General features: G+C 49.4%; 13 protein-coding genes across 13 annotated transcripts; 6 read left to right on the top strand and 7 right to left on the bottom strand.

Moving 5' to 3' along the window:
- Positions 1-159: 159 nt before the first annotated feature.
- N7447_003491 (uncharacterized protein) lies at positions 160-681 on the bottom strand (the record flags this gene model as incomplete). Its single annotated transcript, XM_057227766.1, has 4 exons — positions 160-342; positions 449-515; positions 574-605; positions 669-681. 4 exons carry the CDS (start codon positions 679-681, stop codon positions 305-307), a joined length of 150 nt encoding a protein of 49 aa, XP_057087107.1. The 3' UTR covers positions 160-304.
- Positions 682-1,100: 419 nt separating this feature from the next.
- Positions 1,101-2,611, top strand: N7447_003490 (transcription factor SPN1; the record flags this gene model as incomplete). The annotated part of the gene is made up of 4 exons (XM_057227765.1): positions 1,101-1,620; positions 1,694-1,776; positions 1,833-2,311; positions 2,362-2,611. The coding sequence occupies 4 exons, from the start codon at positions 1,101-1,103 to the stop codon at positions 2,609-2,611; spliced, it is 1,332 nt and encodes a 443-aa protein (XP_057087106.1).
- A 419-nt stretch (positions 2,612-3,030) lies between these two features.
- On the top strand, positions 3,031-3,890 carry N7447_003489 (HIG1 domain-containing protein; the record flags this gene model as incomplete). The annotated part of the gene is made up of 2 exons (XM_057227764.1): positions 3,031-3,071; positions 3,128-3,890. 2 exons carry the CDS (start codon positions 3,031-3,033, stop codon positions 3,888-3,890), a joined length of 804 nt encoding a protein of 267 aa, XP_057087105.1.
- Positions 3,891-4,374: 484 nt separating this feature from the next.
- Positions 4,375-5,874, bottom strand: N7447_003488 (DASH complex subunit ASK1; the record flags this gene model as incomplete). The annotated part of the gene is made up of 4 exons (XM_057227763.1): positions 4,375-4,511; positions 4,584-5,562; positions 5,615-5,721; positions 5,784-5,874. 4 exons carry the CDS (start codon positions 5,872-5,874, stop codon positions 4,375-4,377), a joined length of 1,314 nt encoding a protein of 437 aa, XP_057087104.1.
- Positions 5,875-6,134: 260 nt separating this feature from the next.
- N7447_003487 (uncharacterized protein) lies at positions 6,135-7,202 on the top strand (the record flags this gene model as incomplete). Its single annotated transcript, XM_057227762.1, has 2 exons — positions 6,135-6,156; positions 6,271-7,202. The coding sequence occupies 2 exons, from the start codon at positions 6,135-6,137 to the stop codon at positions 7,200-7,202; spliced, it is 954 nt and encodes a 317-aa protein (XP_057087103.1).
- Positions 7,203-7,886: 684 nt separating this feature from the next.
- N7447_003486 (uncharacterized protein) lies at positions 7,887-9,403 on the top strand (the record flags this gene model as incomplete). Its single annotated transcript, XM_057227761.1, has 8 exons — positions 7,887-7,990; positions 8,038-8,167; positions 8,220-8,263; positions 8,322-8,427; positions 8,479-8,835; positions 8,900-8,978; positions 9,051-9,234; positions 9,283-9,403. The coding sequence occupies 8 exons, from the start codon at positions 7,887-7,889 to the stop codon at positions 9,401-9,403; spliced, it is 1,125 nt and encodes a 374-aa protein (XP_057087102.1).
- Positions 9,404-9,843: 440 nt separating this feature from the next.
- Positions 9,844-11,198, bottom strand: N7447_003485 (uncharacterized protein; the record flags this gene model as incomplete). The annotated part of the gene is made up of 3 exons (XM_057227760.1): positions 9,844-10,209; positions 10,272-10,444; positions 10,499-11,198. 3 exons carry the CDS (start codon positions 11,196-11,198, stop codon positions 9,844-9,846), a joined length of 1,239 nt encoding a protein of 412 aa, XP_057087101.1.
- Positions 11,199-12,400: 1,202 nt separating this feature from the next.
- Positions 12,401-13,773, top strand: kat1 (putative 3-ketoacyl-CoA ketothiolase (Kat1); the record flags this gene model as incomplete). The annotated part of the gene is made up of 3 exons (XM_057227759.1): positions 12,401-12,471; positions 12,526-12,706; positions 12,769-13,773. 3 exons carry the CDS (start codon positions 12,401-12,403, stop codon positions 13,771-13,773), a joined length of 1,257 nt encoding a protein of 418 aa, XP_057087100.1.
- Positions 13,774-13,943: 170 nt separating this feature from the next.
- N7447_003483 (putative zinc metalloproteinase) lies at positions 13,944-14,981 on the bottom strand (the record flags this gene model as incomplete). Its single annotated transcript, XM_057227758.1, has 1 exon — positions 13,944-14,981. The coding sequence occupies one exon, from the start codon at positions 14,979-14,981 to the stop codon at positions 13,944-13,946; it is 1,038 nt and encodes a 345-aa protein (XP_057087099.1).
- Positions 14,982-15,344: 363 nt separating this feature from the next.
- Positions 15,345-16,646, bottom strand: N7447_003482 (NAD(P)/FAD-dependent oxidoreductase; the record flags this gene model as incomplete). The annotated part of the gene is made up of 1 exon (XM_057227757.1): positions 15,345-16,646. The coding sequence occupies one exon, from the start codon at positions 16,644-16,646 to the stop codon at positions 15,345-15,347; it is 1,302 nt and encodes a 433-aa protein (XP_057087098.1).
- A 983-nt stretch (positions 16,647-17,629) lies between these two features.
- On the top strand, positions 17,630-18,625 carry N7447_003481 (BRcat and Rcat domain-containing protein; the record flags this gene model as incomplete). Its single annotated transcript, XM_057227756.1, has 1 exon — positions 17,630-18,625. The coding sequence occupies one exon, from the start codon at positions 17,630-17,632 to the stop codon at positions 18,623-18,625; it is 996 nt and encodes a 331-aa protein (XP_057087097.1).
- A 34-nt stretch (positions 18,626-18,659) lies between these two features.
- Positions 18,660-18,934, bottom strand: N7447_003480 (uncharacterized protein; the record flags this gene model as incomplete). Its single annotated transcript, XM_057227755.1, has 2 exons — positions 18,660-18,684; positions 18,744-18,934. 2 exons carry the CDS (start codon positions 18,932-18,934, stop codon positions 18,660-18,662), a joined length of 216 nt encoding a protein of 71 aa, XP_057087096.1.
- Positions 18,935-19,704: 770 nt separating this feature from the next.
- hsp88 (Hsp70 chaperone Hsp88) lies at positions 19,705-22,069 on the bottom strand (the record flags this gene model as incomplete). Its single annotated transcript, XM_057227754.1, has 4 exons — positions 19,705-19,980; positions 20,043-21,786; positions 21,851-21,882; positions 21,995-22,069. 4 exons carry the CDS (start codon positions 22,067-22,069, stop codon positions 19,705-19,707), a joined length of 2,127 nt encoding a protein of 708 aa, XP_057087095.1.
- Between the last annotated feature and the right edge of the window lie 63 nt (positions 22,070-22,132).

Genomic DNA, 22,132 nt, shown 5'->3' with positions numbered 1-22,132 from the left:
TTATTCTGATTTGCTCTATATCCCACAAAACACAAATGACAACAAGTATATGCACAATAGTAATACATCACCCAACTGACACTAACCAGCAGACCCAAAAGGTATAGTAGATGAGCTTAAAAAGCTTTCCATAGATTAGGTGCCCATGCTCAATCTTGTCCAATTTTGGCCGGGAAAAAGTTATGCCAGAGGGAAAAATCAATTATCCAGTTCTCCTGCATGTCATCGCGAAATCATAACCAGCGATTCGTCGATTACAGTCCGGGAAAGGCAAGAAAGAGGAGCGGAAGACGGGTCAACCGGCTTAAAGGAACTTGCGGACGAAGTCGACGGCGAAGGGGGCTACATATTAGATGGCCATGTTAGCTTTCAATCCACCTAACTCTTCTCCGACTCATCTCGAGTTGTCTGCTCTTTCGAGGCTTCGTGGATCAGGTATTTGACTTACACAGGTAGAGGAGGAAACCACCGGCAATAGCCATGTGGACGGTCTGGGTGGCCTCAACCTCACCAGCCTGTAAAGATGTTAGTATCGGATGCTACTTAGGGCTGAGGTCATGGCGTGAGGCTGACCTTGATCTCTTCCTTGGAGATCTGTTCTTGGCCTTAAACAGAATTATATCGTTAGCTCGAGTTGGATCAAAAGAGGGATATAATTTGCATCATACCTGGGGCAAACATTTTGAATATGATAAAGAGTTAGAGAATGAGAGAGAGTTCAGATAATAGTTGTTGTGAGAGTTGAATGTTGCGAGGTTCTCAAGTCGGACTGGAGAAATAAATCACGGGAGCACAGACCCACTGCTCTCCTTCACTTCTTGAGGTTTTGCCTTGACTACCTCCCCTCTTTCTATCCACTGTGATTCTACTTAATTTTGTGAGAAGGTTGTGCTGTGTTCCTCTTTTTAATTCCTACCTCCACATTTTATTTGCATTGCTCAAATCTGCAGAGCACCGGTTGATTTTGCGGAGAGGCGTCGGGATCACTTCGCCAGATAACGTACCGTGACTTGCTTGCGATACTTCCCCTGACCGATCTCTACTCCTTCGCACCTTTGTTCTTAATCTATCCCTTTACAATTACCGCCATCTGAACCGCCATGTCTGCTTCACCAGACCGCAAGGCTGCCTCGCCTGCCGCCTCGCCCGAGCCCCAAGTCCACGAGCAAGTCGCAACCCCGGTTGGTGGTGACGACAACGAGCGCGAGGACTCTACTGAACCTACCGCTGAGGCCAAGGAATTCGTGGAGAATGATGATGATGATGAGCCACGTGGTGGAGACGACGACGAAGTTGACGATGACAAACTTTCAGACGACGAATCTATTCTGTCCGAGGTTGACGAGGCACAATTCGACAACTTCGATCCAGAGAATGTTGACGTCGAGGATCGCCCACAACTTGCTATTGATGAAGATAACTTGAAACTCATTGGCCGTCACAAGCGCAAGCGCACTGAGGATGGCGAGAGTCGTCCGCGCCGGAAGGAAGGTCGTCGCGAGAAGAAGAGCCGTCGAGCTGACGAAGGAGCCGATGAAGGAGGCCCATCTCGCCGCCGTGAACGCAAGCAGCGCGAGGATAAGGCCGATACAGATGAGGAGACTCTTGACCCGGAGACCCGTATGTTCTGCTCTTTACTGGCGACTGGTTTTCTGCCCCACGCAGCTTGTACTAACTGGGCTTCAACCATCAGGACGTCGCCGAGCCCTTGACCGCGCTATGGACGAGGCAATGAAGAAGCCGGCGAAGAGACGTTTCCGCAAGCAGGATGGCATTGTACGTCTTGCATCTGGTGACACGTACTCACTTACGTTTACTGACTGTACTACTAGGATTTGGAATCTATGGCAGATGCTGAAATCGAGGATATGCGCAAGCGCATGACCCACGCAGCGCAAATGGATGCAATCAACCGCCAAGAAGGAAAACCAGCTATGCACAAGCTCAAGCTCCTCCCCGAAGTCATTATGCTCCTCAATCGCAACCAGTACACCAGCGCCTTGGTCGACCCAGAGATCAACTTATTGGAAGCCGTCCGATTCTTCCTCGAGCCTCTGGACGATGGCGCGATGCCCGCCTACAACATCCAGCGCGACCTATTGACCGCTCTTACCAAGCTGCCTATCAACAAGGATGCTTTGATTGCCAGTGGTATTGGAAAAGTGGTTGTCTTCTACACCAAGAGCAAGCGCACCGAGCGCCGCATTAAGGAAATGGCAGAGAAATTGCTAGCGGAGTGGACACGACCAATTCTCCAGCGCAGCGATGATTATTCGAAGCGAGTCTACCAGGAGGCCGATTATGATCCTACGTATGTTCACTGCTCCACAGCCCCCCTATCATTCATTAACACCCCTATAGAAAAGTTGTCAGACGCGCTCCTCCCACTGCCGAGGAGATCCAAGCCGAAGCCCGCGCCCTCGAGATGCTCCCTCCTCGCCTTCTCAACCGTGCTCGTGTCGACCGTACCAACGTCAGTTATACTGTGGTTCCTCGCCAGACAGCTGTGCGCGAGACTCAGTTTGCGCGCCCCTTGGGTGCTAGTGGTGAGGACCGTTTCCGCAAGATGCAAGCCCGCCAGGCCGCGGCACGCAAGGCATCTCGTCGCTAGATTCGACTGTAAATTCTTTTCCATGGCTCCGGCCACCTTCGTTATGTGAGATAATTTTACGGTGTTTGGGGCGTTTCGGGATCAATCGGGGATTGAATAGGGATTTGGGAGTGTGTCACCTTTCACATTCCGAGTGGAATAAGCAGCAGAATCTTCAACGAATGAAATCCATAAGAAAACAATGAAAGTAAATTCTATTAATTTTCAAATATGCCAGAAATCTATAGGAAAAGTTCCCCAAATAGCCAGGCGGCAAGTAAGTTCCGTGCAAGACCGAGTGATGACCGGGGCCTATCACCGGAAGAAGAGCAGATCCCGCGATCCCGCAATTCCACACGTCATGCGATCCGGCTTTTGCTTTTTTGGTTTTATATCGGACAATTCGCCCTCGTCCTTCATCCAATTCACATACATTCACAATGAAAATTCTCACCAAAGAACAGGAAGAAGCTCACTATAAGTACGCAAGACATAGGCCCTACAATTCCCCATCACCCCATACTGACGAAATCCCAGCTCCGTCCTAAAAGGCGGCACAGTCGGCGGCCTACTCGGCCTTGCCGGCGGCGTCGCAGGTGTCCTACTTGCCTCACGTCGCTACCACACAATCCGCAACCTCACAATCCCAATGAAAGCCTTCCTGGTGACCTCCTCCGGTACTTTCACGGGTATTATCGCCGCCGACCACGCCTCGCGCGTGTACGAGAACGAGCAAAACGCCGCATACCAATGGTACGAGAATCGCGAAGAGCGTCTCCGCGCCGAGGAGATCCGCGGCCTGAGCTTCGTCGATCGCGCTACTGCCTTCGCCCGTCGTGAGAAATACAAGATCATCACCGCCACCTGGGTTGCCTCCATGGTTGGCTCGTTTGCGCTTGTCAGTCGCATCCCCGGTCTCAGTGGACAACAGAAGCTCGTCCAGGCCCGTGTCTATGCACAGGGTCTGACACTCGGTGTTCTCTGTGCTTCGGCTGCCTTCGAAATCTCGGATCAGCGTCGTGGTCGCGGCTTGCTGGACTCCAAGAAGAAGGCGGAAGCGGCTAAGGCTAAGGCTGAGGATGTTGAGGAGGTGCCTATTCGCCAGAGTGGTCAGCCTAATGAAGGTGATCTCTGGAAGGATATGGTTGCTGCTGAGGAGGAGCGCTTGAGCTCTAAGCACCAGTCTCTCTATGAATCTCACCAGAAGCAGGAGGCAAAGTCCGAGGAGAGTGATGAGGAGAAGGACTCCAAGACAGAGAAGAAGGACACTGAGTCCAAGAACAAGAAGAAGAGCTCCTAGATATCACTCTCTTCGTTGTTGCTTATCCCCCTCGACCGCAATTGGTCAAGGTCCATTGCAGCCATCGCTGCCCACTTTCTTTCTATTTCCTCTCAAGAGCCTGAAATTTCTGGACAACGATGATAGACTGGAGGGCGCGGTGACACTGCTTGCTTGGCGCCCTCATCGCCCGTACATATCCTACCCTTTCTTAAGCGTTTGTCTTTTTGTTCATGCCCCAAGGGTTCTCGAAGTACCCAAAAGTGACATCAGTCTGACTATGTCCACGTGTATGATTATATTATAGGCTGTGCCCTCTATCTCTCTTTCTCTACTCTTTAATGGAAATGAATCTACTGAAAAGTCGCATTCTATGACGTCATGTTATTGTTGGGTATTTGAGGTCTATGTGAGAATAAAATAAAATTTCAGCCAGATCAACCTTGATAATAGACCTATTCAGTCGTATTTATTTGATCGCCGACTGAAAATTTTCATCGCCAACTTAGAAAGTTTCATCTTCCAGGCGCTCCATGCGGCGGATCACACTTGGACTTTGGTCGTCGTCAAAGTCATCTGTGATGTCTCCAGCTCCAGCCGTAGCCAGTAAATCGGTCACGATGCGCTTAGAAGCCTCCCTTGCTAACAAGGCGAAAGAAGTTAGCATGAATGTAGTATTAAAAAGAAAACGTGAAAAAAGGGAACAAATCTTACCAGGCGTCCTCATCAACCGGCTCTGCGGAATGTGAAACTGCATTGTCTTGGGAGGACTCGGCCCAAGATCCTCATCATCATCATCAAAATCGTCGTCGCTATCCCACATAGCCGACTTAGCCGCGGATTTTTTAGCGGGTGTCAAAACACTCATGCCAGGCTTGGGAATGCCGCGCATGCGATTGCTGCTAGTCCGTCGCCTGCGGTTCGTGCCCGGGGTGTCGATGCCTTTGATGGGCGACGAGAAAATCTCCGAGTGGAGTTGTGGTGCCTCTGGCTCTGGACTGGAAATCGGCGAGTCGTCATACGCATATTTGGACGTAGTCTCGGCCGGCTTTGGGGTAGTGACGTTGAACTTTGATCGACTGTCCGTGCCGCCGCCCACATTGCGGAATCCCTTTCCGAGCGGCGTGGCTTGCACCCGGTATGTTTTGTCGAGCATTTGGTGCAGTACCGGGTCAGAGGTCTTCTGGTATCGACGGTCTTGAGTCTGTGACTGCGACGCGGGCGGGAGGAATGGCGAGGACATCGGGGTTGTGGCGGAGACGCCGCGTGGAAAGAAGAGCTGGCGGCCTGGAGTGGATGGGAGGGCTGAGGAGTCTGGGAGGTCGAATGGAGGTTCGGATTCATTGACTTGTCTCCTTAGGTTCTCATAAGAGGACGAGTACTCCATTGAGGAGGTTGTCATGTCGTCGTCGGCCGGCTGGTGGTGACCCGGAGCACGTGGAGTGCTATGGGAAGAAATCGCGAGGTCTGTGAGATCAAGATCGCCTGCCTGGTCACTGTGGGGTGTTTCATGGCGCTGGTAAGATGGCGTATCGTGGGACATGGTCTCGTCGAGGCTGGTGCTTTGGGTTATGTCGGTGGACAGCTCTTCCTCCGTGGCTGTGGGGTCCTGCATCGTTTCTTCATCGGTGTTTCTTTCTTCATAGCCGGATAGAGATACGTTGGCACTGGCTTCGAAGAATTGCTTCCAGAACTTCAGGGGGTTAGCAAAGCTGTCTATAGCGATGGATGCTAGTACCGCTGACCTTGGAACCTTCCCAAACATCTCGGGAATGCTCGGTATATTGCTCTACTAGAGGCAATATACTCGTAGTAACTATCCGATGAGCTTGACTGAAATTGTGGTCGATCTCTGTATGGACATATGACGATGAGCGGTCTGCTGGACTGTTTTGTTTACTTTTTTTGCCCTACCTTGGAGTGTAAGGGTGATGGACTGCTCCAATTTCTCAAGCTCCTCGGTGAGTGACAACGGCCGTTGGGCCTGCGATGGTTGGCGAGACATGATGGTATCACCCAGGTTCAATTGTACAATCGAGTTCAGAGATTGGAGCTTGCAATCACGTCCATCACTTTGCGACGCGGGGGGAACTTTACCTAAAGCGGTGTGTATTTAGGGCCGGTGATAAGGGCGTGGCGATTCACGTGACGGTGTAGGATAAGGTACAGAGATCAGCAAATCATCTTGTCCTGCTCCATAGATGAACAAGGTGAGTCCCAAACACATTTCAAAGGAAAGACCCAAGTACAATATTCGGGTTCATTATGCCAGCACCACTTGCAAAAGGTATGGCCCTCTATTTTACTGAACTTCTACGTCTTCCTCCCGGGTCATCCGGGCGGTGTACTCGGCCTTATCAGTTCCCCACTTGGTAGAGAGTGAAACTGACCCGTCATGTAGGACTCATTATTACTGTCTCCGTGCTTGTAGCAGCCGGCATCGCCGTGTACGATTCGCCGCAGTTTCAACAATGGGTTACCACGTCGCGGCGCAAGATCGCCTTGGCTCTGCACAACCTCGGCGATGAGATCCAACCTCAAAACATACCGTTGAGGGAAGACATTTCTATGACTGAAGAGACTGGTGAAACTGCCGAAAACCGCAGACGGATTGCTCGTGCGGAGATTATGCGACGAGGAGCGCTCCTTGAATCACGACGGAAGTCCAGCCAGGCAGACCAGTCTCATGGTAGCTTTGATGCTCTCGTCGACAACGAGGGCAATCTGCGTAAACAAAATGACCACGAATCCGATACTCAGTCCAACAAAGAATTTACTGCTAACTCAACGGGAGTTGACCTGGGTACTTCGGAGCCTCTTCGGCGAGGTGGAAAGCAAGTCGAGGCCGAGCCTTCGACTACACCGGATCGGAATCAGCTGCATATCGACATCCCCTCGTCCGCTGCCTCGAACCATCCTTCCGAATCTACAATTCAATTCACGCCTAGCTCTGAAACACCCGAGGGGGATAGTCTCTTTGATCCGTATTCCCCCAACTCTCCCTTGTCTGTCTCTGGCTCCAGCCACACAGAAGATCACCAGCAGGTATATTATGCGCACCCTGATACGCCAAGCAACAGAACCCATGAACGCGATCACCTTGCTGAGCTAGATGGTTTTGGCCACGAGAGTGTTCAATCTCACAATGATATTTCGGCCGCCCCTTCTACTAGTGGAAGTTTTAGCCACGTCGGAGGATTTGAGGATGAAACATCAGATGGCAGTCTTAGTGACCTTGGCGGGCGATCTATTGGCGGTGCGGCTACTCCAGCATGGTCTGACGTGGGTAGCGTAATTAGCAATGAGGATGCTGGACATCATCAGTTGCTCTGATACACGGGACTTTATGGGTAAGGGGCATGGATGAATGGATGGGCTTGGCTCGGGGGTTTTGCTAGTATGGTGTTCGGTGTTCGGCTTTTTTGAGCTTGGCTGCGATGTTTGTTGCGATACAAGGTATCTGTTTTAATTGAATACGAAGGGATCCATTCCTTGCAATACTCCTAGTAATACCGTAATATACATAACCCAAGAACGGATGTTTTACATGCGGTATGAAGTTCAAAAGCAAAGGCTGATCTGCCCTCCCATGTGTAGCCAAACCAGTTCAGGAATTTGGTAGAAAAGCTTGAATATTTAAGCGTGACAATTGTATAAGAATTCCCCTGAAACATGATTGGCGCAATCAGAGCCAATCGGGACCGATTGCATTCATATGATAAAACTATACCAGGTGAGGTCCACATATACATCAACTAGCTTAGGTGTCATGTAGAGGCTTTATTGGGATTGGCCGGCCGAGATACCCGCTCGTAAATCTAGAGAACTTGGAATCAACCTGGAAATTCAAGATACAAAAAACCGTCAACAGCCAATTGGCAGATCTGAGAACATCCACATTGTCTATGACGTCGCCGCCACACGGCTCGCGGCCCGAAAGTACAAAGATACCTAATTATAGTATGCAATGAGGATTATTTTCCCTTGCAATTATATCTTCACATTTACAACTTCACAATGGCTACATTCATCACACATCAAATTATGGGCACTACCCTCCATACCACTGATAGGTATACAAACTTGCAAGCACGAGGTCTTGGTGCCTCTGGGATAATCTGGTATAGTATATCCCCTCCTCTAATCGATTGTAACTAACCAGTGTTAGCTCGGCGCGTGATTCGATGGCCAATCGAACAGTTGCTATAAAGAAAATAAAGAATCCTTTTGATAGCACTACCCTGGTCAAGCGCACGTATCGCGAGATTCATTTGATGGCCAATCTAAAACATGATAATGTATGTGTGGAAGAAGAGACTCAGCGTGAATGTGAAGACTGACTGCCAATAGTTGATTAACATGACGGATATCTTCATCTCACCAGCGGAAGATCTGTAGGTGAATCACTCGATTTCCCAAATCCAATTATATACCAATCATGTTCAAACACAGTTATGTTGTGATGGACTGTTGCATGACAGACCTTCATCGTTTAATCCAATCAGCATCAGAGCCATTGGAGGACAAGTTTATCCAGTTCTTCACCTACCAACTGCTGGTATGTCTGCATATGCTATCTGGCAAATGACAGTGTGACTGACTATTCCAGCGAGGGTTGAAATACATTCACTCTGCCGGCGTGGTCCATCGTGATCTCAAGCCTAGCAACGTATTGGTCAACGAGAACTGCGACTTGAAGATTTGCGACTTTGGTTTAGCCCGAGAACAAGACCACAAAATGACTGGCTATGTCGCCACACGGTACTACCGAGCTCCAGAGATCATGTTGACTTGGCAGAGATACGGCGTAGCCGTGGATATTTGGAGCACTGGTTGCATCATCGCAGAGATGATTTTGGGGAAGCCACTTTTACCAGGCAAAGACAATGTGCATCAGTACAGACTGATCACTGAGATGTTTGGGAAGCCACCAAAGGAGGTCATGGAGACAGTTTACAGTGACATTGTATGACAAAATTCCAAACGGCAGTGTCAGATATGGAAGAGAAGATACTGACTACAAATTATAGACGATGAAGTTTGTGAACTCTCTACCTCAAACGAAACCCCGGTCACTTGGAGCTACTCTGGGAGATACTGACCCCGAAGGTATGCCCGTTTGAATCTTGATTGATTGTGCCTCCTGATTTGTTTACCTCCGGTGATACTGACTTTTGCTAGCCATTCATCTCTTGGAGAAAATGTTGGATATAGACCCGCAAAAGAGAATCACAGCGGCGGATGCCCTAGCCCATCCATATGTTTCGACCTACCACGACTCCAACGACGAACCCGAGTGTGAGAAACAAATTGATTGGTCTCTGTTGGATTCAGAAATGACTGCAGATGAATGGAAGTGTAAAATGTATGTATTTTCCCAATCCGTGGCGAATTGATTGCTTACAATTTGAAGGTATTCCGAGATCTTGGATTATCATCATGGTTCTTGCAACTGGGTAGATAATGACCCCAAAGCCCACGAGAGCAATTTTGAGAATTGGCTGCATAAGGAGATGACGGTGGACTCATATTGATGCTCTGAGAGGCTATCTCTTATTGTCCTGTATAACAGCGCGTGAATGAATCATTTGAGAATAATCATTTAGCTATTATTGCAAGATTTAATGTCTTTAACACTTTATAAAGCCGACAATTACCTCGGTTACACTACATACTTGATTTCCTCTGCCGGGTGAAGCTTTCCTATCTTAGCTACCGCCACTTTTATGAGGGCGCTCAGAGTCAGTTGAAGACGAGGAGCTGACATATAAAACATAGCCACAATTGATCGAGCCTCCAAATCAGCTACGGAGTATCCAGGCTTTATACTCATTCTCTCACAACGTTTGTTATGTTTATTTCGACACTGTACGCATGAATAAAATAAACTTGTATTCACCAAATCCTTGCTAATAATAGGTGAAATTAAGAAAAAGCCCTTGCTCTTGAAGATAATCTCCACTCCACAAACATTTCAGAGCCGCTTCATACTTTCGATCAACGCACCGCGGTTGTCAGGATGGGTATCTCGGATATCCGCCCCAAGAATCATACCTGCCTGTAGATTGCGAGACTCATCGGCTGAACCCTCAAAGGTCCTGTTCGTCACAAACTCATCAGGGAGCTCACATCCCGAGACACATTGAGCGAGGGTTTTGAGCGTGGATTTGTTCAAATATTCACCACCGGACGGCCAGAATTTTCGAGCCTCCACCTTCTCAGTTATATCACCCAGATTCAGTCGCTTCGCGTGGAGGTAGGAGATCAGGAAACGGAAATAGAGGTATCTTCGGCGAGGGCGATTCTCAGAAAGGAAACGTAAAATGCGGTTATCGAGGTGCTGCATAATTGTTGGCCTATACTCTTCAATTTTTAGCCTGGAAATAGAATAATAGAACTGACCTTGACCTTAATTATTTCCCCTGACGTTGCCTGGAAAATAAAGTTCTCATTTTTCGATTCATCTAACACAACACATCTCCACGTGGTTGGTTCGGTTATCGAGCCAGGAATTGGAATGACAGCAATTACTCCTTGGTCGAGTAGGGATTCAATGGGACTGTACAATAACAGTGCTATGAAAAATTTCGTCAGATCAATCTCTTCTCAAACGGAAAGGGTATTCTTACAATTGCGTGGGTCAGAGAACACGCCGTCCTGAACTCCGAAAATATGGGACACTTCTGGTTGGCTTAAGGACTTAAGCACCAGGTGAGCTGCCTTGACTGTAGAGGCGTGGATGAAAAACCCGAGAACGTGACAGAAAGACATGTCTCCCACACACTCGGTTGTCAAGCCGTAGTATCGATTCACTTCCTTCCTGAATTTTTTCTGGTCGAAGGGTTGTTTCCGAGTCTTCGCAGCCGTGCCCATAACACGTGGGATGATCGTATCCATGTATGCTCTCTGAACAAGTCCATCGTCTAAGGGTTCGGTGATCCTTCTGCGCTTAACCTCCACTTCTAAGTCTTCCTCGATCAATGTCCGTTGGCGCTTGATCACATTGAGAGTCTGCGACGCTGCTCGGAATCTTTTTAAGATGGGATCAATCTCTGTCTGGAAAGCATCACTGCTGAGTAGCCCTGAGGATAAAATCTCATCAAGGCCCTCTCTGATGCAACTGGTGTACTCCTGCTCGTCTTCAAGTGCAGCGATCTTGGCGTCAAGGAAGTCCGATGTGGCTGACTGCAACGAGTCTTGCGAAATCTGAGAGAGTCTTGATGAATTGCTGACCGACCTCTCCTGATGGCCACGTAACGCCTGACGGCGGCTTAGTGGCATCAGGGAAGAAACTCTCTCCGGGATTGGGAAAGGGGTCTTATCTGGCATCTTGAGTGATGAAATAAATAGTAATTAAAGAGGATATTGATGAATGAAAGCAAAGATGAAAAGAAGAAGAAGGGGTAAAAAGAAAGGAGAGTTATATTTACAACATATGTTCGTCATGATTTCCAAACCAGGTAGGTGCAATGTTCTCTTATTATCTACTTCTATTTACGTTGAGAACTTTGGTTACCTACCGACGCTCTATTAGGCATCGCACCTGCACCCTTTTCAGGCTACAGCTCTTCATGTTACCACCTATCTTTTCATCCTGTGCCTTTACGTATGATTTTGGTTAAAAAAAAGAATGTAAGGACTTGATTGAACCCGTAGATATACTTCATCTTGGCATGCGATCAACCAATAGGCGTGCTTCGTTGCTATGACCCTAATCACAAATTTCTCCACGCATCGTCTCCTTGGCTACCGCGGTCTCTATAATTGGGATTTCAAGCGTGGGTCTATCCATGAACTACAAATTCACAGTCATTACACCGTTGGCACAGAAGTCTAATATAATTGTGTCTAGTCCTTCTTGGCCTTTGCTCGGTGACGCTCGGTGAGTGAGACTCAGTGAGCAAATCAGAGCGCTCAGGTGGTCTGAGTGAGCAGGACATTCTATGTTGTATATAATGATCAAGTGATGCTCAAGGAGCGATTTCAACGATTATGTAAGGCTCAGACGCGTGCTCAGTTTTACTCAGTGAGCAACAAGCGGCAAGAGGTGAGCACAAAACGGAAAAGGAAAGCCAAGAAGTGGCAGCGGAAATAAGTAACTACATAGGCATCTCGAGGCCAAGTCCATACGACTGCCAGTAGACCTCGTTGAGGTACTAGGTACTTCCTATAATGAGGGATTACTATGATAGTTAAAAGTACTTAGTACTTCTTGGCTGGATAAACTGATAAGCGAAATATGCCTCGGCATCTCGGCCAGCCCGAAGCGGAGACCTTCTCTTTCTCTTCTCCCTGTCTTCATACTTCTTCTAACTCCTTTTCCTTCTTTCTGCTGATTTTGTTCCTTTCTTCTCCATCTACCTCTGTACAATTTGTAAGTTCCTCTCTCGGCCAAATCTCCACACTTCCCCGCAATAACACCGAAAACTTCTATACCATTACTGGCAACTTGATCAAAGAGAAGCTATGTAAGAGAGGAAAAGCAGAAAACTGACTATATAATTTGTTCAGTCTCTCCACCTTTATACATCATGGCCGCAGATCGTTTAAGCTCGCTCCTGAGCCACCTCAAGCCCGGCGCCGCCAACGGCCTCTCTGCTATGTAAGCCCTCAGACGAACTCGGTTATGTGTCATGAGTCTAATAAGCAAACATAGTACACAGAAGAATCCCGACGATGTGGTCATCACCCTAGCAATCCGCACACCGCTGACCAAGGCGCGTAAGGGCGGGTTCAAGGACACAGAATTGGACTACATGATCTACGCCTTGTTGAAGGAGACTCTGGCCAAGTCACAGATTGACCCTGCTCTGATCGAGGATGTTTGCCTCGGCAACGTATGTTTGATCTTTTTCTCCCTTCCACAAATATATATTGACATGCTCTAACCCCCAAACAGGTTGGCGAAGGCAAAGCCGCCTACATGGTCCGCGCTGCAGCTCTTGCCGCTGGTATCCCCCACACAGCCGGCGCCTCATCCGTGAACCGCTTCTGCTCGTCTGGGCTAAAGGCTGTTCAGGATATCGCGGCCCAGATCCAACTGGGCGCCATCGACATTGGTGTCGCTGTAGGTGCCGAGCTGATGTCCGCCGCTGGCGACCGTCTGGAGAAGCCCTTTAATGAGGAAGTCCTGCGCAACCAGGAGGCCGCCGACTGCATGCAGCCCATGGGCCAGACATCCGAGAACATCGGCAAGGACTTTGATATCCCCCGCGAACAGCAGGATCGATATGCTGCGGAGTCGTTCCGTCGTGCTGAGGCTGCTCAGAACAATGGATGGTTCGCTGATGAGATTGCTCCCATTTCTGTCAAGGTCAAGGACCCCAAGACTGGCGAGGTTAAGCAGGTGACTCTGTCTCGCGATGATGGTATTCGCCCCGGTACTACCTTCGAGTCGCTTTCCAAGATTCGCCCTGCGTTCCCAGAGTTCGGTGACAAGTCCACTGGTGGAAATTCCAGCCAGGTTACCGACGGTGCCGCATCAGTTCTTCTCATGCGCCGCTCTAAGGCTATCGAGCTGAACCAGCCTATCCTTGCCAAGTTCTGTGGTGCTACCGTTGCCGGTGTGCCCCCTCGCGTGATGGGTATCGGCCCAACTGCCGCTATCCCCAAGCTGCTGAGCAAGTTCCAGCTTGACAAGAATGATATCGATATCTACGAGATTAACGAGGCTTTCGCCTCTATGGCCGTCTACTGTATTAAGAACCTTGGACTTGACCACGCCAAGGTCAACCCTCGTGGTGGTGCTATTGCCATTGGTCACCCACTCGGCGCAACAGGTGCGCGCCAGATCGCGACCATTCTGAGCGAGGCTCGTCGGACAAAGAGTAAGGTTTTGGTCACTTCTATGTGTATTGGAACTGGACAGGGTATGGCCGGTCTCTTTGTCAACGAGCAGTTGTAAATATTCAGAGATTAGTCTAATTACGCGACAAATTATACGGTCTCCAATGTACAGAAATGGGTTCATTACAAACGGAGAGTATGGTATCAGAGGCTATGTACATATGTAGGTTAAAAGCAGGAACTCATAAATCATGAAAAAGATAGTGCGCCAAATGAGCAGCCATGATATCACTTAGCATCATTTTGCTTCCCGGTCTGGTTCTCCCTCTTCATCCTCTCCTCCGCAGCCCGCGCCATGATTTCTCTACGAGACAGTGTCCCGCCAGAAGCACCCTGGCCTCCAGTCGAGTCGCCCTGCAATCCACCGAGGACAAACTCTCCACCAGTCCACCCACACTCATCAACAAACTCCTCCCCATCTTGCACACTATCCCAATCACCAGGATTATAAAATTCCTGATTAGACAACTGATTCCCACCAGATTTCCAATCAGCGCGATCAACCTCCTTCTCAATCTGGGACGTCAAGTCCCAGAAGTCGCGGTCATGAGGCCCGAACACACAATGCGCAAGCTCGTGACACAGCGTCTTCCGAATGGTACGGTAATCACGGTATCCGTCATAAGCATCCGTTCGCAAACGTAACTCGATCACCTCGCCTTTATTTCGGTTCAGACCTAGCGTCCGCGACTCGCTGGTCGTGTGTTCCGCTGGGTTCATTTCCGTCAAGAGCGGGACGGAGAACTTGTGCTTTGTCATTGCAGCGCGGATGCCTGGGTCATCGCGCAGGCGTTTGAGAAAGTCGAGAGAGCGGTCTGGATTGGGGAGGTAGGATAGTGGGAGGAGACGGTGGAAAGTGTAGTTGTTGTTTGAGGATGAGATGGTGTGGATGCCGCCGCTACGGCTGGAGGATGGTGTTTGTTTATTGCGTCTTGCGGCACTTAGTGCGGCAGCTCGTGATTCTTGTCGTCGCTGTTCGCTGGCGGATTGTTCGTGCAGATCGGCGATTGCTTTGGCGGGGGTGCCGAGAAGGGTGATCTTGAACTTTGGGGAGGAGGTTTGGAGAATTGCGTCGAGCAGTGTTGGTGGGAACGGTGCTTTCTGCATTCCTGGCTTTGGGGCTATGAGGAGCTTTTGGTTGTCGATGGGGATGTTTAGGACGCGCTCTAGCTCGGAAGAGAGGTCTTGTAATGTTGCTGAAGCGGAGACTTGGATAATATGTGCGGTCCCATGGTGGTGGACGGTCAGTTCCTTAGAGGAGTCCATTGTAGGGTACGGTTAGATAGGTGGTTGTAGAGGAAGAGCTCGTGAGAGAGGAACTCGCGACAAGAAGAATCCGCTTATATGGCCCGAATAGGCAAGGCGCTGGAGAGTTCGACCCGGTTCTACGGGGATAGGTTTGTCAGCACGGAGATAAGCCAGCTACCACGTGATATGTGATATGTGTCTCAGGCAGAAACATCTACAACTAGATAAAGATTGGTCACATTCGTCCTCATCCCTTACACTGAACAAAATATACATTGGATCATCAGCGTGGTCTCCGATAGGTTGATACCACCCCAGAAAAAGATAAAACCTGTAGAAGATAGCTCAAACTCCAAGAAGATTTGAGTCATTCAAGTAAGCCTAGGACTCACGGTTATAGATATCGTTATATTTCGACAAAGATTGTCGTAGAAGCAAATCGGCCTCAGCGCCTTGGAAGCGTGCAGGATTCAGGGCATCCAGGAGAGCCTTGTCTTCTGAAGTTGTCGAAAGTTCACCATCGCCAAGAATCTCTCTTGCCAATAGCTTAGCAGTACCAGCAGCAGTAGTAACCCAAATGGCTGCAGCAAGCCACAGATTTTCAACATCAGGAACTCGACCAGCAAAGGGCAAGTTGTCAGGTGTGACAGAAAAGATACCATTGAATGGCTTGTCCGCAACCCAAGGCTCTTCTGGATTTGCGTTCTGTCCCTGGACTTGGAACTCAGTCTTGTTTTTCAGGTGCGAAGCAGCGTCCGACAGCACTTTATCGAAGCTTGATGGCCAAGCTCCAATGGCGCTTTCAATGGGATCAAGTTGCATCGGGGGATGGTCATAACTGCCTAGGCCATCACGATCTCCATGGTCCCTTGCATAGACGTGGTGGTCCAGCCAGCGAACGAATGGATACGAGGGACCGACACGTCTAGCCCGAGTCGGAGTAAACGTGTAAGGGTGTGCAACGGGGACAATAGGAATGGGAAGTTGCGTAACAGGGGTGTTGCTGCTGGAAACCAGGGAAGATGTCCAAATGCCAGTAGCGAGAATCACAGTACTGCCTTCCGAGTTGATATCTCCATTAGCGGTCTGAATAGTCGTCATCTTCGATGTTTCGCTGTCCTTCTTGGTCACAAAGCCTGTGACGGTGGCTTCCAAGAAATCCACTCCTCTGGCGCGAGCTTGGTCCACATAGTAGGAAGTAATGACGCCTGCATTTGCGGTTCCATCTGATGGGAAATGCAGACAGTGCTTAATCGAGTTGGCATCGATAAAGTCTGGGGCAAGAGAAGCGGCTGCTTCCGGAGTGAGAAGCTCCGCAGGTAGACCAGCCCCTTGTGCTGTTTTCTGTCGGTGCTCTAAGAGCTCTAACCCAGAAGGCGCAGAGGAAAGTTCCAAGCCGCCGACTGTTTCAAAGCCACCTGGAATTGTGAGGTAGTCCTGGACAGTATCTTTGGCCAACTGAGTCAAGACCGGCGACTCATTGAGTTGACCAACGAATCCTGGAGCGTGGCCGGTAGAGCCCACTAGTGTTTCTAGGCTTTTGTCGATGAGTATAATATGCTTTTCACTTTTGGGCTTGGAAAGATGGAATGCGAGGGCTGCGCCGACGATGCCGCCTCCAACGATAATGATCCGAGAGGAGGGATTGTCATTCAATTGCGCAATGTTCAATGTAGACGGCATCTTGAAGTAGATTTATATGGTACGCTATATGGTACAGTTCAGTATGTAATTGACTAATGACAAAACTAGCAATGTAAATATCTGCACTTTTGTGGGGTGACTGGGCAGTCATGTGATCTTCCTGGTAAATTACCCAGTAAAATGTTTGTATTCAATTGACTTTCGACCTTTCAGCCCAGACCAACTCATTTTATATCTAAAGTCTGTTAGTTCGCCACTATTAGTTAGATAGTCTTGGCTAGATAGTCTTGGCTTCTATAAGGGCGAGGAGCTCTATTTTGTTGCTAAAGTGGTAACAGTCTAATTTCAACGCCGTTCTACCTCATATGTCCACCATATAACTTGCAGATATATCCTTCGGAAACTTCCGAGTACTCCGTAGGGGCACAATCTTTGACTTGAGAGGTAGAGAGCCGAGAACTACACGGAGTCTGAAATATACCGCGGGTTTCAGCTGAAACTACAAGCGACATAAAATTATAAGATCAAATAACTCCCTGTGCAAACTGGCTCAAATATATCGCCTGTCACGCTCTAGGTCCCCATAGCTACAGCACTTCTGCTGACACCCCTAGGGTGACCAGTTAGCATAGCAAACATAGCATTCATTATATGGGAGGAGATGAGGCAAAGACTACAAATATCGTAGAAACGTCCTATCACGGCTTTATGTCGCTAAGGGACTGTTTTCCGCAGATACCATGAGAGTAATGACAATCTCTTACAGTCAAGAGACAAAACCTTTATGATAATCTGCTGAAAGACCAAAATCGGTGGGTTAGCACCTCGCCGTTTGTCTGTCATGGATTAGCTACCAGATGCCTCGTTTGACTATGTCTAATCAGTCTTGCAGACAATCAATCTTTCAGATGATCAATCTTCCTTTCTCCCCCTTCTCCGGTAAACCCTCATCTCTATTTCATCACCCGCCCTCTTTCCTTACACTCCTTTGACTATTTCTTCTTGGCGCCAAACTTCTTAAGATGGAGCACGATCAAGACAAGAGAATGATCCTCCAACTTCTTCTTGAGGATCTGGATGACCTCGAAAGCAGACAGAAAGGAAAACAGATCGTAGGAAAGGAAACAGATCTCGAACTTGCCATCGCGTGCTTGAGGGAGGATATCCGGACCACCCAAATTTCCATTAATGACGAGATATTGGCACTTAGCACGAGTACTGCAATTGCCACTGATCAAAAGCTACTAGCATCCCTCCAACGCGAGGAAAGACTTGCTAACCAGGACCGTCAATTCGCTCTCGGTTTGATAGATGGAACCTCGACCTCTAATGACGTTTCAAATTCCTTGACAGTAAACGAGAGCATATCGCCAGACGACGATGAAGACGCCGTTTCCATTGTTATGGGGGATCTCATGGGTCGGATGGGTCTGACCGATAACGCATCTAATAACGGGGAAGGCTCCTCACGCATACATCCATCTCGAACAACCAGCATCATGAAAGAATGTGCTTCCTGTTATACAAACATCGAAATCATCATTTTTAAGGGTCCATGCGGCCATGAGTTCTGCCGTAACTGTACGAGACAGATGCTTCTCGGTGCTATCAAAGACGAGGAGCTATATCCGCCTCGTTGTTGCGGCAATGTTGTGCCACCGGGTGTTGCATTGAGAGTTCTCGACTACGAGGAGCTTCGAAATTTTAGTGAAAGAGCCCTTGAATGGACTGCAAAGGACCGTCTCTACTGTGCCGAGCCAACATGTTCGAAATTCATTCCTCCATCTGCCATCCAACATGAGCATGGCACTTGCCCTGAATGTCACCAGCAAACTCACGTACCATGCCGCTCCCTTGCACACCCTCGTGTCGATTGCCCAACGGACGAACCTCTCCATGCTGTGCTGGAAATTGCGAATGCTGAGAAGTGGAAACGATGCTTCAACTGTCGAACTATGGTAGAGCTCCACCACGGCTGCAACCATATGACATGTCGGTATGCAAGCAATCCTTGTTAAACAGAGTGATATAGTACGCGAAGAAAGTTAATGATTAGTAGATGCGGCCGCGAATTTTGCTACGTGTGTGGGTTAGTTTGGAAATCATGCGACTGTCCACTTTGGTACGAGGACAGACTTGAGGAAATGGCAATTCAAGCAGTAGACGAAGAAGTCCCGACTGATGCAGATATCGAAGTCCGCCAGGACGCATTTGACCGGATAGTTGAGGGTCTGCGCCAACACGAGGACAATGGGTGCCAGCATCACAGGAACTGGCAATGGGCTTGGCGCAACACTGGGAGTTTGAAATGTGACGTTAGCAACCATTATCTACCTGAGTACATTTTCATGTGCAGAAACTGCCGGATGCGAGCCTGCAACCGTTGTCGAAGACACAGGTTGCGGTAGGTATCTGCTGCTGCTGTTGATGTTCCAGGGCTGTTGTCTTGTACGAAAAGATTAAGAAGACAACTGAAGGAGAACTGAAGGACATGGCTTTGATGTGATTTTTGGTGGCAGACTTTCGGAATAATTCATACACAGTGTGTGTAGTAGCAGTAGAAAGAAAGGCGTCTTTTCGACTGTATCTTTACAAGTTGTCATTTTCTCTTCGAATCTTAGGGCTCCTCGAGCCAATCCGCCTGAGAGTATTCTGCTCGCAATTTGGGCGTAAACCTCAGGCCAGGAAGAAAGCGAGTCTGATACTTGCCATGCCAAGACCAGCATTTCCATGTCCAGAGATAGTTACTATTCATATGATCTCAAGAATTTAAGACAAAGGCATTGAGTATATTTTCATCTATTCATAAACAATCAAGGGGAATAGGAACGATCTACATCGGAACCGTTTGCCATTAGAACAAAAAAAAATTGGCCAACGATCAAAGGCGATCGAAATATCTAGCTCCATGAAACATCTCTTAAAAAATAGGTCCTTTTCGTCATAACGCGGCGATTCACCTCGATCCAAATGTTAGTAGTGGATCATGTTGGATGAGAGCAAAACGCGGTTGGGATTGGTTTTTCCAATCCCGTTCAGAAAACAAAAAAGAAAAAAAAAAACTTCAGTAAATCATTCCAATATCATGGGGATGCATTTACTGCTTCTCCTCAGTCTCGCCCTCTTCGGCGGGGGCATCCTTCATCTCAGCATCACCCTCGGTCTTCTTGGCGTTCTCTTCGGCCTTCTTGGCCTCAAGCTCGGCGCGACGCTTAGCGGCGGCCTCCTCGTCAGCCTTGCGGACGGCGTCACGCTCAGCCTCGACCTTCTCCTTGTAGCGCTGGATGATAGGGCCGGCGATGAAGCGGATGTCGTCCATCTTGGCGACGTAGATGGACTTGGTGGCGTCCTCACCATCCTCGTAGAGCCAGTCCTGGAAATGATGCGTTAGTATGGTTGATAGTGATTGAAAACAAATGCTAGTTTGAAACTCACCTCGGTATCCATGAGCTTGGACTTCAGCTTCTCCTTCTCCTCCTCGCTGGCGAACTCGGAGTACACGCCGTCGATCTTGTCACGGAGCTCGTAGATGGAGGCCTCGAGCTCGTTCTTCTTCTCGTCGGTCTCGGCGACAAGCTTATCCTCCATGTACATAGCGTTCTCGCGCTCGGTCCAGGCCTCCTTGAGGTCCTGGGCGAAGCCACCGGTGACGGAGACAATAGGAAGATCACCCTTGCGAACCTGCTTCTTGACCTTGCGGGTCTTCTTGGGCTGCTCCTCCTTGGAGTCGGTGTCCATGTCACCCTCCTTCTTCTCCTCCTCAACGGGCTCCTCGACCTCCATATCCTCGACGTAGTATCCAGACTCGACGTTGAGAATTCCGTGTAGGTTGAGACGGGCCTTGAGCTTGCAGATCATGAAGTCGTTGTTGGCATCAGCCTGGACACCCTTAACGGAGAAGCGGCCAATCCAGGGGTTGACCTTGCCGGGCATAGCATCAATATTGGAGTAGCGGGCCTCGAGATCGAAGGGCTGCTTGCGGTAGAAAGTGAGGATCTTGGTGGAAGGCATAACGTTGCCACGGCTGAAGACAGTGAGGCTGGTATCCTCATCGGGGATCTCGGGGGACTGCTCCCAGGTGAAGTCGATGGGGTAGTTGACAATGTCGTGAACGGCGAAGTCACGGACACGGAAAACAGGGGAGAGGGTAGCACAGCTGAAAGCACAACCGCGGGCAATGGCCTCATCCTGGTTCAGGGTGAAGGACAGACCCTTGCCGAAGAACTTGCTGATGGTATCCTTGATAGAGGGGACACGGGTGCAGCCACCGACCATCTCGATGTGGTCAATGTCCTCGACCTGGAGCTTGGCCTCGGAGAGTGCCTGCTCCAGAGGAACGGTCAGGCGGTCAAGGAGAGGCTTGACCAAGAGCTCGAGCTCCTCACGCTTCATCATAGCGCGGACGTCAGTGTCGTCCATAAGGGACTCGACGCTCAGAGGGGCAGCGGCGTTAGCGGACAGGACCTTCTTGAGCTTCTCGGCGGCAACCAAGGTACGGGTCCAGGCCTTGCCGTTAGTGTGGATGTCGACCTTGAACTTCTCCTTGAACTCGACGGCAAGGTGCTCGGTCAGAGCCTTGTCGAAGTTACGGCCACCGAAGTGACGATCGTAGGCGGTGGCCTTGACGTTGAGCTCACCCTTGCGGAACTCAACAATCGAGGCAGTGTAGTCGGAGTAACCGATATCGACGAACATCACACGGCGGGGCTTCTCCTCGGGGCCGGGCAGATCCAGTTTGGTAATACCATAGCCGAGGGCGGTGGCAGTGGTGTCGTTGATAAGACGGAGGATGTTGAGACCAGCAATGTCACCAGCGTCAAGCATAGCACGGCGCTGCACATCAGTGAACCAAGCGGGAACACTGACGGTAACATCGGAGACGGGAGCGCGCAATTCCTTGGCGGTGATGTCCTTGATCTTGGAAAGGTAGGAAGCGACCAACTGAGTGGCTGTGAACTTCTCCTTCTTGCCGAGGTAGTTGACCTCGACACCGGCCTGGCCATCGACGTCGACCAGGGTGCATGTGTTGTATTCCTGCTCGATGGCGACATCGGGGTCGTCGAAAGAACGGCCGATCAGGCGCTTGAGGGAGCTGACGGTGTTCTTCAGGTTAGAGATCTCCGCGCCCTTGGCGGCCTCACCGAGGTTACGGCTGCGAGCTGTGAATCCAACGACGGAACTAGAACAATTCAAATCAGTATTCTGTTATCAGTCGACAGCGGGGGGAGGGGGTTGGAACGTACGGAGTCTGACGGTTAGAAACCTCATTGGCAATCTATAATGTCAACAAAAAAAGCAGTTAGCGCAATTGATCGGATTTGTGAGGTCATTATTCATCTCGACAGAAGACCGTAAAGTCCGCATCGAGACCGTGGGGTGACACGTACAATATCAATGCCCTTGTTGCGGGCAACACCAATCTTGGTGCTTTGCGCACCCAAATCAATGCCGACGACACTCATTATGGAAGAAAGTAGGGGGGTATGGGGAGGTAGGGAGGTAGAGAGAGATGGAAGTTTCAAAGG

This window comes from Penicillium robsamsonii (genome assembly GCF_028829455.1).
Source record: "Penicillium robsamsonii strain IBT 29466 chromosome Unknown utg000002l_segment0_segment0, whole genome shotgun sequence".
NCBI classification, from domain to species: domain Eukaryota; kingdom Fungi; phylum Ascomycota; class Eurotiomycetes; order Eurotiales; family Aspergillaceae; genus Penicillium; species Penicillium robsamsonii.
This window is presented reverse-complemented; position numbering and strand designations above follow the sequence as displayed.